The sequence below is a fragment of the Heterodontus francisci genome, chromosome 1 (assembly GCF_036365525.1).
Source record: "Heterodontus francisci isolate sHetFra1 chromosome 1, sHetFra1.hap1, whole genome shotgun sequence".
In the NCBI taxonomy this organism is placed as follows: domain Eukaryota; kingdom Metazoa; phylum Chordata; class Chondrichthyes; order Heterodontiformes; family Heterodontidae; genus Heterodontus; species Heterodontus francisci.
Genome location: NC_090371.1, coordinates 15703379 through 15717674, shown reverse-complemented (window position 1 = coordinate 15717674; position 14296 = coordinate 15703379). Strand labels below are relative to the sequence as shown.

Here is a 14296-nt window from a genome sequence, read left to right as displayed (position 1 = left end):
CCTGAAGGCGATTACCAGCCTGCGCTCCATTCTTTTTTTACAGCGCCTACCTGCAGCTAGTGTCGACCCAATTCTGAAGCTCAAGTTAGAGCTGGCCTTCGGGCTCCCTACTCGCGCGACAACTGTCTGTGTATAGTTGGTTATGCCCCTGAAAACGGGGATCAACAATTCTAGATCCCACAAGTTTTAAATGGAATTTTTAAAACAGAATGGAATGAAATGTATTCGTTTTGCATTAAAGCTCATTTTTCCATCAATGTTTTACTCCCTTCTAGGTGTAGACTCCTTTTAGCGTTAAGGTTTCCTGGTGACTTAGGAAAGATGTGAAGACATTAGAGTGCAGAAAAGATTCATGAGAATGGTTCCAGGGATGAGGAACATCAGTTACGTGGATAGATTGGAGAAGTTGGGACTGTTTTCCTTGTTGGAGAGACGGTTCAGAGATTTGATAGAGGTGTTCAAAATCATGAGGGGCCTGGACTGAGTAGATAGGGGAAAACTGTACCCATTGGTGGAAGGGTCAAGAACAAGAGCGCACAGATAAGGTAATTGGCAAAAGAAACAGTGACATGAGGAAAAACGTTTTTACGCAGCAGTAGTTAGGATCTGGAATGGAACCTAAGTGTAAGTAGAGACAGGTTCAATCAAGGCATTCAAGCGGGAATTGGATTGTTATCTGAAATGGAAGAATGTGCAGGACTATGGGGAGAAGGCAGGGAAGTGGCACTAGGTAAGTTACTCTTTCGGAGAGCCAGCACAGACACGATGGGCCAAATGGCCTCCTGTGCTGTAACAATTCGATGATTCTGTGACTGGTCATAGAAATCATAGAAAGTTTAAGGCCACTTGGCCTATCGTGTCTGTGCCGGCCAAAAAACGATCCACCTATTCTAATCCCACCTTCCAGCAATTATAGAAGTTATCTTCCAGTTCATTTTTACATTCATGTGTAAACCTAGCCAGTGAATATAGTCAGGTTATTCAGGTACAGAAGGCACCAAAGTCTATCCCAATACAATCCTTAACTCACATACATAAAGCCACATTCCTGCAGTGGTTGCTGAATAGTGACCAGGGCTGGGATTTTATTTGGGCAATGGGGGTCTTGACCTCTGGCAAAAGCACCAGCAAGAACTTCCGTGGGAGGCCCGCCAAATCAAGTGTCACTTAAGCACTTGAGTAGACAAGCGGCAGGTCTCCCACAGAATCAAGGATGCCGGCGACAGAAGTCCGCCCTCAGAGCTGCCAACCAATCAGAGGCCACCTGCTCTTTAATTGAGCAATGCCACCACGGAGGCGATGGCTGCTGATGGTTGAGCACCCACTGAGACCGATGAGTGGTGCTGGACCCCGACCACAGGTAGGTCAGGGCAGGAGGAGTTTTACAGGGTGGGGGTGCAGGGGGGATCGGGAGCAAGGGCAGGGGAGTGGCTCTCAGCAGGCCCCCCTTCCTGATGGTGTGTCCCTCGTTCAGGTACAAAGTGCCTTTTAACAAGGGATTCCTGCATCCCTCACCCCCAGAGCTGGCAAGCAACCTGCACTGGTTTGCTTGCCGTGCTCTCCGTGTAGCGACAGGCCCGCCCACAGCTAGGCTAATTGCGGTGGCAGCAGGATAAGGCCCTTAATTGTGCATTAATTGCCCACTTAAAAGGCCTCAATTGACAGCAAGGCAGAAAGACCATTCACTAGCCTTCCTGCCCCGGACTTAATTCCGGTGGAAGCGGGAAGGTGGCAGGCCTTACCCCCACCCTGCCACCATCCCACCTGATTACATGCTCTCCCCGCTTCCAAACTGTCGCAGGGGACAGCATAAAATTCCACCCCCACCAGCCACCCACCCACCCCTGCCCCACACTGGCTCCCCCAGGAGTGGGAACTCCTGAGTGGGATGGCTTTCTCTTCCTAAATCTGAGGTTACTATGTCAAAATGTACCACCAATAATATTGCATCTACTTAGATCAGCTAACGTAGCAGATATTGGGAATTGATCTGAGACTTTTTTAATCTGTATAGCACAGGGACTTACTGCCACAATCAGCTAGACTGTGCATCTGGCCTAATTTTCTTCACTTTTGTGCTAGCTTTTGAATGAGACATTAAACTGAGGCCCTATCTGCCCTCTCAGGTGGATGTAAGAAAATATCATGGTATGGGCGGCACAGTGGCGCAGTGGTTAGCACCGCAGCCTCACAACTCCAGCGACCCGGGTTCAATTCTGGGTACTGCCTGTATGGAGTTTGCAAGTTCTCCCTGTGTCTGCGTGGGTTTTCTCCGGGTGCTCCGGTTTCCTCCCACATGCCAAAAGACTTGCAGGTTGGTAGGTAAATTGGCCATTATAAATTGCCACTAGTATAGGTAGGTGGTAGGGAAATATAGGGACAGGTGGGGATGTGGTAGGAACATGGAATTAGTGTAGGATTAGTATAAATGGATGGTTGATGGTCGGCACAGACTCGGTGGGCCGAAGGGCCTGTTTCAGTGCTGTATCTCTAAACTAAACTAAACAGATTATCTTATTATTTATATCATTACTATTTGTGGGGTATTGCTGTGTGCAAATTGACTCTAAATTTCCTACAGTACGACAGTGACTACACTTCAAAAGTACTTCACTGGTTGTAAAACACTTTGGGACTTCCTGAGGGCATGAAAGGCGCTATTGAAATGCAAGTCTTTCTTTGAGAGCAAATTGGAAATTTACGCTACAGAGTTTTTCAAACAGCAAGACCAGATTTAAAGAAATGTGAATCTAACTTATCGGTTTGCACTTCTGGCAAGTGAGGCTCTTTGTTATGGTAAATTCATAAAAACAGCTTATGAGCGTCAGTTGGCTGCTCAACTGTGAGGGTATCATAGTCAGTTCTCATCTATTAATTTTTCAGGAGGGGTTGTCAGATAACAATCATCAGAGGATACCCTCGATTAATTTTCAGATCTGAAGCCAATTATGGCACTCCAACCTCTGTCCCATTGCAAATCAGTTAATGTGCTATGTCATTTGCCATCATGCTATTTCTGAGAGCATGTTAAACAAAACATAAGCACTCCAGCAATTACATTATGGAGTCATTTACCTCCTGAGTTCAAGTAGTTGGTTCATGAATGTCTCACCTTGATGTGCTCTCCAGGCCAGCCTCTCATCATGCACTGTCTGTAAATTTGAACTCATGCAATATTTTGCGTGTATTCTAACTCACATGAAGTCCTGTTCACCCATCAACCATGGGTTTGGTGATCTACATCGGCTCCCAGTCCAAAAATACTTCGATTTTTAAATTCTCATTCTTGTTTTCAAATCCCTCCTGGACCCGCCCTTCCCTTTCTCTGTAACCTCATCCAACCCTAAAATCTTCCAAGGTCTCTGCGCTTCTCCAATTCTGACTTCTAGCGTATCCCCAATTTTAAATACTCAACCACAGACAGACATGCCTCCAGCTGCCTAGGGCATAAGCTCTGGAATTCCCTTCCTAAATCTTTCTGCCTCTCTACCTCTTTCTACTTTAAGATGCTCCTTAAAATTTTTTAACCAAGCTTACGATTCTAATATCTCCATATCTGTCTCGATGTCATATTTTCTTTGATAATGCTCTAGTTAAGTGCCTTGGGATGTTTTAGAGCATTAATGGCACTATATAAGTCCAAGTTGTTGCTATTGCTCAGTTCCTTTCCCTGATTTTTTACAGTTGATTTTGTTTGGCTTTTAAAGCCTGTGGAAAACCTAAGTAATGTAAGAGGACAGATACCCGCAAGATTTTACAGTGCCATTAGAAACAGTCTTGGTGAAACAAAATTTGAACACAGCACCAAAATTCAGAAACTGATAAAGTGTGATTTTTCCATCCTTGTATTGTGGTTTTTCAGCTGTAGGAGTGGTGGAACTATAGATGCCATTGCAATGAATTCAGAAAGGTCAATATCGGAGAACAGGAACAGCTTTAGTAACAAAACCAACTCTGCCATCGCTGCAAGGCAACCACCCCGAATCCTTGTGGTGGATGTTACACCTCCTTTCTGGTCAGACATTTGTACCAATCTCTGCGAAGCCCTGGAAAATTTCTTTGCTTTGGCCTGCAGTTTGGGAGGGTCACCTCGCCTGCCTCTCTTCAGTCTCTATGTTGTTCACAACCAACAGGAATGTCTTCTTCCTTTTGTGGTATGTAAGAATATCAAACCCAGGCGTACAGCTGGATCTCATTTAGTTACTTGTCATGTCGTTATTCTGAAATGTGTAGCTGTGCTTGAATTGAAAGTTCATAAGCCAGCTCATTAACAGTAATGATGCAGTTTGTGTCAGGTTATTAGCCATACGATGATATATTTCACTACATAGAACTAAAATATCCAGTTGGTCAGAAGCCAGAGCAATCCATGTAAACCACAGAAGCTAGCTGTTCTTTTGATAAGGAAACAAGCAAAAGTTGGGGTTTGAAGTGGAATTTACTGAAAGCTTTTAAAATCTTTTCTCCAAGATGAATGGGAAACATTATTAAGAAAAAGTACATAGCAGTAGCAGTTCTGCAGGATTCAGAGCAGCTAAAAAGAATGATTGTACTGTAATAGCAATTTAATTTTTTGATTTAGTGAATGTAGCTCAGTATTCAATCAAGATTTTGAAAATTCAACTTGCCAAACGTTTTGGAACTGAATTGCTTTTCACTTTTATTTGCAAGGAGGGGAGTAAACAAGTTATTTCAAACCACTCTTAACCATCTTAAGAGCAGCACTAGCAACCTGCTCGCTCTCTGGGAGGGGAAACATCTAAAGAAAAGGAGGAAATCTAAATGATGTACAAACAAAATATGGAGACTTTATCCTGGACAATCACTTGAAATCATTTCTGTATGAACAGGATTGGGTTGTACTTTAATAAGTAATGTTTTTTTCTGCTGCAGCAAGTAAAAGGAAACTTTCCCAGGCTCCAATCTTGTATTGCTGAACTGAGGTCAATGCCAAAAGAGGGTTGTATACGTGAAAAGCCAGGCTCTTTAAAGCATGCCGTGGAGGATGGCCTCTTACAGTTTAAACAGTACATGAGGCATGTGACAGTGGGAGGATCACTTAATAGCTGCTCAGTGGAGGTAAAATATATTTACATTTGCTTGAAATAATTTTATTGCCTTACAGCTGATTGCCATCTCAAATATTGCAATTGCATATTTTGTTAAAAGGAGAAACTGACATTTTAAAATTTGCCTCACATATTGTCACCAGTAAAATTTCACATTGGATGGATCATGGTGAGTCAGATGATTTGTCACCTTATAACAGTAGGGGTGTTTATGCCATTTAGGGAATAAGATCTGAGCAACTGATCTATAACAACTGAATGAATCAAATTCCATTTTTATTAAATGGTATTCTGGAACTTTTCCTGGTTCTTTTGGGGGATTGGATTGAACAGCTCTCTCAAATATTCTGTGAAAAATGTAAGTCATCTTTTATGTTCCTTTACCTAAGTATTTTTTTAAAGCTGAGAATACACATTAAAGTGTATTCAAGAATGTGTATAAAGATATACAAGAAGCACAAAATAAAGGTAGATCTGTTTGAAAGATGTAGTTTCTATGGGATTTCACCAATCTTACATCAAGATTATCGCAGTAGATTGGGGGAAACCCATGGAAATTCTTTCCCCTGGTATTCAGCAGCATTGGGGAAGACAATGACATTTACCTGTACATAGGGAAAATTTGACAGGACTGTAGTGGAACTGCTGGAGTTTGGCAACGTGGGTACATAAGAACACAAGAAATGGGAGCAGGAGTAAGTCGTTCGGCCATTGAACCTGCTTCACCATTCAATAAGATCATGGCTGATCCTGGATCTCAACTCCACTTTTTGTTATAAGTTCATGCGAGGTGGGCGTCGCTGGCTAGGCCAGTATTTATTGCCCATCCCTAATTGCCCTCGAGCAGATGGAACACCACCACCTGCAAGTTCCCCCCCTAGCCTCACACCATCCTGACTTGAAACTATATCGCTGTTCCTTCACAATCAGTGGATCAAAATCCTGGAACTCCCTTCCTAACAGCACTGTAGGTGTACCTGCACCCCAAGGACTGCAGTAGTTCAAGAAGGCAGCTCACCACCACCTTCTCGAGGGCAATTAGTGATGGATAATAAATGCTGGCGTAACCAGGGATGCCCACATCCCATGAATAAATTTTAAAAAAATGCTAGACAGGCTTTGGGGAGTCAGGAGGTGAGTTCCTCAGTGCAGAATTCGCAGCCTCTGATCTGCTCTTGTCGCTACAGTATTTACGTGGCTGGCTGGTCCAGCTTAGTTTCTGGTCAGTGGTAATCCCCCGCACCCCACTCCCCCCAGCCCCGGCCAGAATATTGATGATGGGGAATTCAGTGATGGTAATGCTGTTGAACATCAAGGGGAGGTGGTTAGATTCTTTCTTATTGGAGATGGTCATTGTGTGGAGTGAATGTTACTTGCCACTTATCAGCCCAAGTCTGAATGTTGTCTAAACCTTGCTGCGTGCAGGTATGGACTGCTTCAGTATCTGAGAGTTGCTAATGATACTGAACACTGCAATCATCAGTGAATATCCCCACTTCTGGCCTTATGTTGGAGGGAAGGTCATTGATGAAGCAGCTGAAAATGGTTCGGCCTTGGACACTAACCTGAGGAACATACCAATTAGGAGCAGGAGTAGGCCACTCGGCCCCTCGAGCCTGCTCCACCATTCAATAAGATCATGGCTGATCTGATTGTAACCTCAACTCCACATTCCTGCCTACCCCCAATAATCTTTCACCCCTTGCTTATCAAGAATCTATCTACCTCTGCTTTAAAACTATTCAAAGACTCTGCTTCCACCACCTTTTGAGGGAGAGAGTTCCAAAGACTCATGACCCTCTGAGAGGAAAGATTTCTCCTCATCTCTGACTTAAATGTGCGACCCCTTATTTTTAAACAGTGACCCCTAGTTCTAGATTCTCCCACAAGGGGAAACATCTTTTCCACATCCACCCTGTCAAGACCTCTCAGGATTTTATATATTTCAATCAAGTCGCCTCTTACTCTTCTAAACTCCAGCGGATACAAGCCTAGCCTGTCCAGTCTTTCCTCATAAGACAGTAAGCCATTCCAGGTATTAGTCTAGTAAACCTTCTCTGAACTGCTTCCAATGCACTTTCATCCTTCCTTAAATAAGGAGACCAATACTGTACACAGTACTCCAGATGTGGTCTCACCAATGCCCTGTACAACTGAAGCATAACCTCCTTACTTTGGTATTCAATTCCCCTCCCAATAAATGTTAACATTCTATTAACTTTCCTAATTATGTGCTGTAGCTGCATACTAACCTTTTGTGAATCGTGCACTAGGACACCCAGATCCGTCTGCATCTCAGAGCTCTGCAATCTTTCACCATTTAGATAATATGCTTCTTTTTTATTCTTCCTGCCAAAATGGACAATTTCACATTTTCCTGCATTATACTCGATTTGCCAGATCTTTGCCCACTCACTTAACTTATCTATATCCCTTTGTAGCCTCCTTATGTCCTCTTCACAACTTATTTTCTTACCTATCTTTGTGTCATCAGCAAATTTAGCAACCATACCTTCGGTCCCTTCATCAAAGTCATTTATATAAATTGTAAAAAGTTGAAGCCCCATCACTGATCCCTGTGGCACAGCAATCATTACATCTTGCCAACCAAAAAATGACCCATTTATGCCTACTGTTGGTTTTCTATTAGCTAGCCAATCTTCTATCCATGCCAATATGTTACCCCCTGCACCATGAGCTTTTATTTTCTGCAATAACCTTTGATGTGGCACCTTATCAATTGTCTTCTGGAAATCTAAGTGCATTCATCAGTTCCCCTTTATCCACATCACATATTACTTCTTCAAATGACTCCAATTATTTGGTTAAACCTGATTTTCCTTTCACAAAACCATGTTGACTCTGCCTGATTACCTTGAATTTTTCTAAATGCCCTGCGATAATGTCTTTATTAATAGCTTCTAACATTTTCCCTATGACAGATGTTAACTGGCCTGTAGTTTCCTGCTTTCTGTCTCCCTCCTTTTTTGAATAAAGCAGTCACACTTGCTATTTTCCAATCTAATGGAACCTTCCCCGAATCTATGAAAATTAAAACCAGTGCCGCAACTGTTTCACTAGCCACTTCTTTTAAGACCCTAGGATGAAGTCCATCAGGCGCCGAGGACTTGTCAGCTCACAACTCCAACAATTTGCTCAGTACCATTTCCCTGGTGATTGTAGTTTTCTTGAGTTCCTCCCTCCTTTCCATTTCCTGATTTACAGCTATTGCTAGGATGTTACTTGTATCCTCTATAGTGAAGACTACTGCAAAATACCTGTTCAATTCATCTGCCATCTCCTTATTTTCCATTATTAATTCCCCAAACTCCCTTTCACTAGGACCAATGCTCAATTTGTTAACTCTTTTCTTTCTTAAAATATTTATAGAAACTCTTACTATCTGTTATGTGGTGGGAAAGCTGTGACACCTCTATCATAGCACCACATACAAGCATTACATGAAATTGCAAAATGTAGACATGTTTGTAATGAGATTTCCCATTTTCAAAGAAGTTTTTCGATGGAATGCGTGCCTCTAGCAAATTTAATGTATCACTATTCGATCTCCCATAGCATTTCTAATGGGAAATCAAGAGCAACTGTAGTCTTCAGGGGAAGAAGGCTTAGAGAGCAGAGGTAACTTGGACTAGGATGTGCACAATTTGTTCAATTTGAGAAGCAGAGGAAGTAGAGCTGGTTGTAGCACAGGCATTTCACTGCAGTACAGGCTGATACTACACCACCACCAATGGAGGAAATGTGTAATTACTTTGTAACATGTTTACAGCATTACAAATCATTGCCATTCTAAATATGTGCATAGAAATTTATAATGGGAAATAGTGGATGCAAAAAAGCGACAGAATGCAACAGTATGAAAATAGAGTTTTACAGGCAGATATAAGGTTTTTAATATATATTAAGATTAGATATAAAGAATAAATGATGCATGCGATTGATTACCAGACAGTACGGTTATAAGATTCAGATTATTGATTAATGACTATCATCTCAACTGAAGATAAGATTGAATCCTTGAATTCATTTCCATTTTTGAGTATGTTTGTGCTGTGAAATTATAGTATATCTGCTTTATGTAGAAGATTAAACTTTCAGAGTTATTCATAACATCAATATCATATATTTATAATTATTTCAGACCAAATCTGAGCGTTTCTTCATGTTTCTTTTTTTTCCACAAGCTGCTTTTTATGGGTTCTTTGAAGGACACTCATACTAGTTATCGGCAACAGCTCTCCAGTGTCAGATCCGAGTGTGCATTGTTACTACATGGAATAATGGATTGAAAATTGGTTAACGGACAGAAAACAGAAAGTAGGAATAAACGGGTCATTGCAGGTTGGCAGATGTGACTAGTGGGGTACCGCAAGGTCCCAGCTATTCATAATCTGTATCAATCATTTGGATGTGGGGACCAAATGTAATATTTCCAAGTTTGCTGATGACACAAAACTAGGTGGGAATGTGAGTTGTGAGGAGAATGCAAAGAGGCTTGAAAGATTTAGATAGGCTAAACGAGTGGGCAAGAACCTGGCAGATGGAATATAATGTGGAAAAATGTGAAGTTATCCAGAAAAAAAACAGAAATGCCAAGTATTTCTTAAATGGTGAGAGATAGCGAAGTGTTGATTTCCAAAGGGACCTGGGTGTCCCTGTTCATAAGTCACTGAAAGCTAAGATGCAGGTGCAGTAAGCAATTAGGAAGGCAAATGGTATGTTGGGCTTTATTGAAAGAGGATTTGAGTACAGGAGTAAAGAAGTCTTGCTGCAATCGTACAGAGCCTTGGTGAGACCACACCTGGAGTATTGTGTATAGTTTTGGTCACCTTACCTAAGGAAGAATATATCTGCCATGGAGGGAGTGCAACGAAAGTTTACAAGACTTATCCCTGGGATGGCAGGATTATCCTATGAGGAGAGATCGAGGAGACTAGGCCTATATTCTCTGGAGTTTAGAAGAATGAGAGGTGATCTCATTGAACCATACAAAATTCTTACAGGGCTCGACAGAGTCAATGCAGGAAGGATGTTTCCCCTGGATAGGGGATCTAGAACTAGGGTACACAGTCTCAGAATAAGAGGTAGGCCGTTTAGTATTGAGATAAGGGGGAATTTCTTCACTTAGAGGGTGGTAAATCTTTAGAATTCTCTACCCCAGAGGGCTGTGGAGGCTCCGTCATTGAGTATGTTCAAGACTGAGATTGATAGATTTATTGATATTAAAGATATCAAGGGATGTGGGGATAGTGCGGAAAAATGGTGTTGAGATAGATGATCAGCCGTGATCTAGTTGAATGGAGGGACAGGCTGAAGGGGCCAAATGGCCTATTCATGCTCCTCTTTCCTATGTACGCAAGCCTACCTAGTAAGGGGAAACAGGCTATTTCTACCATGGACCGCATTACATCGGAGGCCAATTCATTCCCTGTTTGGCATCTGCACAGATTTACTTTACACTATGGACCACAGGACAACTGATTTCCACCCACATCCCTGCTGGCTCCCTCGCTTAGAGGCTGTAAAACTATCACTGCACCCAATCCTGAATATTTCCCGCCTGGTGAGTTAAAATGATCCCCTTTGAATCTAATAATTTAAGTTCCCCTGGTAGTCTAATAGTTAAAGGCAACATCTGGGGCATACAGATTCGGGAGGCTTCAGAGTCGATACAAAAACAAAAAAACATGCAGCATCTGTGGAGAGAACAGATCCTTGGTCAGTGCTGGGTGAGCCCATAACAGCCAAAGCAACAGTAGGACACTGCAACAGCCCACAGTGCCCTTAATCTAGGAAAGTTAAGAAAAATCAGCCAAATGTCTCACTCCTGCGGCAATGTTTGCATACATGAATGTTGGGTGGGCCTCAGCTTTGATGAAGTTCTCCTTCAAGAATCATACATGAGGGATGGCCATTTGGGTTCTGGAGCATGGCCAGCACGCATGGAACTGTATCAGAGCAAATCTTAAAATCTTCAGGAGCTGGAAAGAAAATTTGAGAAGCAAAAATATGCAACCAGGTAACTGAAAGTGGTGATTTAATGCAGTTCCAGAAAACCATGTGAAAGAGCAAAGTTTGTTAGCATTGTTCAGCTGAAAAATTAGGTTCCAAATATTAATGAATTAATCATTGACTTTTAATAACCCTCATTTATTTTCTACCCTTTCAGATTACAGTAGTCACCAGCCAGCCTGGGAAGCATGTGGTGAAGCAGCTAGAGTCAGGTCTCAGTGAAACAGATTTAGTCAGTGTTCGGCGGTTGCAGGTACTGCATATCTCCAGATGTAACCCAGTAGAATTGATGGACATGACATGGAACACACAGTCAGCCCTATCTAGCGAAGAAGACAACTCTGATGGTCTGTACTTAGAGTAATTGGAATCTCTTTATTTGAGTGAAGGGCTTTTTGTTTATACTTGCTTGTCATCCATATCAAATTGTTAAAAAATAGGTAATTCAGTGAACCGCGATCAAACTTGAGACCTTGCTGGTCTGTAGGGCTGAGTAGCACATTGTATAATGCATTTGGACACTCAGTCACCAGAGAAACTTAGGTGCTGATTCAATTATTTTTAATGGCCTACTTATGACATACACTTAGTGTAATAAATCAAAATGCGTGATAGCAAATTGTCTCTGTATTTTTGTTTCCTTTGGAAATTGCTGCCATTGATTTCAATTGGCTGCAAATTCGCTATCAAAATTACTCTCAACCAGTCTATGCAGATGCAGGACCCTGGTAATGTTTTATTCTCTAAAGAATTTTGCTTTATTTAGAGGCTTACTTTTGTCTGCTCCTTCAGGTTTCTGGGAAAGAGATAAGTGCTCCTTCAATTGCAGTTTCAAGATGGGATTATTAGATAGCTATTAGATAGCTATCACCAGTAACCTGTCTCTAGATGCAGAAATCAACAAGCGCATGGGTAAGGCTTCCACTGCTATGTTCAGACTGGCCAAGAGAGTGTGGGAAAATGGCGCACTGACACGGAACACAAAAGTCCGAGTGTATCAGGCCTGTGTCCTCAGTACCTTGCTCTACGGCAGCGAGGCCTGGACAACGTATGCCAGCCAAGAGCGACGTCTCAATTCATTCCATCTTCGCTGCCTTCGGAGAATACTTGGCATCAGGTGGCAGGACTATATCTCCAACACAGAAGTCCTTGAAGCGGCCAACATCCCCAGCTTATACACACTACTGAGTCAGCGGCGCTTGAGATGGCTTGGCCATGTGAGCCGCATGGAAGATGGCAGGATCCCCAAAGACACATTGTACAGCGAGCTCGCCACTGGTATCAGACCCACCGGCCGTCCATGTCTCCGTTATAAAGACGTCTGCAAACGCGACATGAAATCGTGTGACATTGATCACAAGTCGTGGGAGTCAGTTGCCAGCATTCGCCAGAGCTGGCGGGCAGCCATAAAGACAGGGCTAAATTGTGGCGAGTCGAAGAGACTTAGTAGTTGGCAGGAAAAAAGACAGAGGCGCAAGGGGAGAGCCAACTGTGCAACAGCCCCAACAAACAAATTTCTCTGCAGCACCTGTGGAAGAGCCTGTCACTCCAGAATTGGCCTTTATAGCCACTCCAGGCGCTGCTTCACAAACCACTGACCACCTCCAGGCGCGTATCCATTGTCTCTCGAGATAAGGAGGCCCAAAAGAATTAGTATTTCACTCTATTTTCCTTTAATTTGCTTCCCTCACCTGAAGACATTGGCTTAAAAATTTGATCGAATTTGAAAACATGCTGAAACCTCCTTGAAATGATTCAGTTATGAGGCCAGTCCTACCTGTGATATTCATTGGCTGCATGCCTGGTTGGGGGGAGTGAGGGTGGGGGTGTAAGTTGTGCATCTCTCGTAAAGACAGCCAACACCTCCTGAAGGGGAGGTGCACTCTGGCTGCAGACAGGAGAGAATGCTTCTGAAGAGAAAAATGGCTTCAAGAGGTCCAGAAAGTGCATATAGGTTCTCCAATAGTGTGTTGGAGGTCCTGGTGCAGGCAGTGCACAAGAGGGAAAAGATCTTGTTTCCCCCCCCTGCCCCGCCCCCTACCGAGTCTGAAAGCCCTCAGGCAACACCTTCGCCACTAGTGGGAAGAGGTTGGAGAAGAGGTTAGGAGCTCAGCTCCCAAGACATATTTCATGTTAAGTTTGAAAGTGACACATTTCAATCACAAACGAGAATCTTAAACTTAAATTCATTTACGAAGGTATGAGGGGAGAACTGGCTAAGGTTAATCGTGTAAATAGACTGGAAGGTAAGGTGGTAAACGAACAGTGGGAAACATTTAAAGAAACAATTAAAAGGGTTCAACAAGAGTGCATTCCGTTCAAAAACAAAAACTCATCAAGAAAGACCCTTCCGTGGCTCACTCAGGAAGTTAAGGAGAGTATTAGACGAAAAGAAGAGGCTTACAATGTTGTGAAAATAGTAACAAGTCAGAGGATTGGGAGTGTTTCGAAACCAACAAAGGGCCACCAAAAAGTTGATAAAAAGTGAAAAAAATAGAATGAGAGTAAACTAGCCAGCAATATAGAAACAGATTATAAGAGCCTTTATAAGTACATAAAAAGGAAGAGAGTAGCTAAAGTAGACGTTGGTCCCTTAGAGGCACAGACAGGAGAAATCATGGAGAATGAGGAAATGGCAGAGGCATTGAACAAATATTTTGTGTCTTCACTGTAGAACACACGAGTTCCATACCAGAAATAGGCAGTAACCTAGTGGCTAAAAAGGGTGAGGAAATTAAGGATATTGATATCAGCCGAGAAAGTATTGGAGAAACATGAGGGACTAAAATCTGACATGTTCCCGGGGCGAGATGGCCTACATCCTAGGGTTTTAAAAGAGATAGCTGCAGATAGTGATAGAGATAGTGGATGCACTGGCTATGATTTTCCAGAATTCCTCAGGTTCAGGAATGATCCTGTCAGATTGGAAGTTGGCAAATGTTACGCTTCTTTTCAAGAAAGGCGGTAGAGAGAAAACAGGGAACTGTTGGATTTGTCCTGCTTTTGGTAGGCAGGACATACCTGGGCAATTTTCCACATTGCCGAGTAGATGTAAGTGTTGTAACTGTACTGGAACAGCTTGGCTAGGGGTGCAGCTAATGGAGCACAAGTCTCCAGTACTATTGTCAGAATGGTGTCAGGGCCCATAGAATTTGCAGTATGCAGTGCCTTCAGCTGTTTCATGATATCACGTG

General features: G+C 42.7%; 1 protein-coding gene across 1 annotated transcript in view; it reads left to right on the top strand.

Annotated features, from left to right (window-relative positions):
- Positions 1–1282: 1282 nt before the first annotated feature.
- m1ap (meiosis 1 associated protein) overlaps positions 1283–14296 on the top strand; it is a 95873-nt gene continuing 82859 nt past the window's right edge. The window contains exons 1-4 of the mRNA XM_068021613.1: positions 1283–1360; positions 3708–4154; positions 4894–5079; positions 11260–11449. Coding sequence (XP_067877714.1) covers positions 1283–1360; positions 3708–4154; positions 4894–5079; positions 11260–11449 — 901 coding nt within the window. The remainder of the gene's footprint in view (positions 1361–3707; positions 4155–4893; positions 5080–11259; positions 11450–14296) is intronic.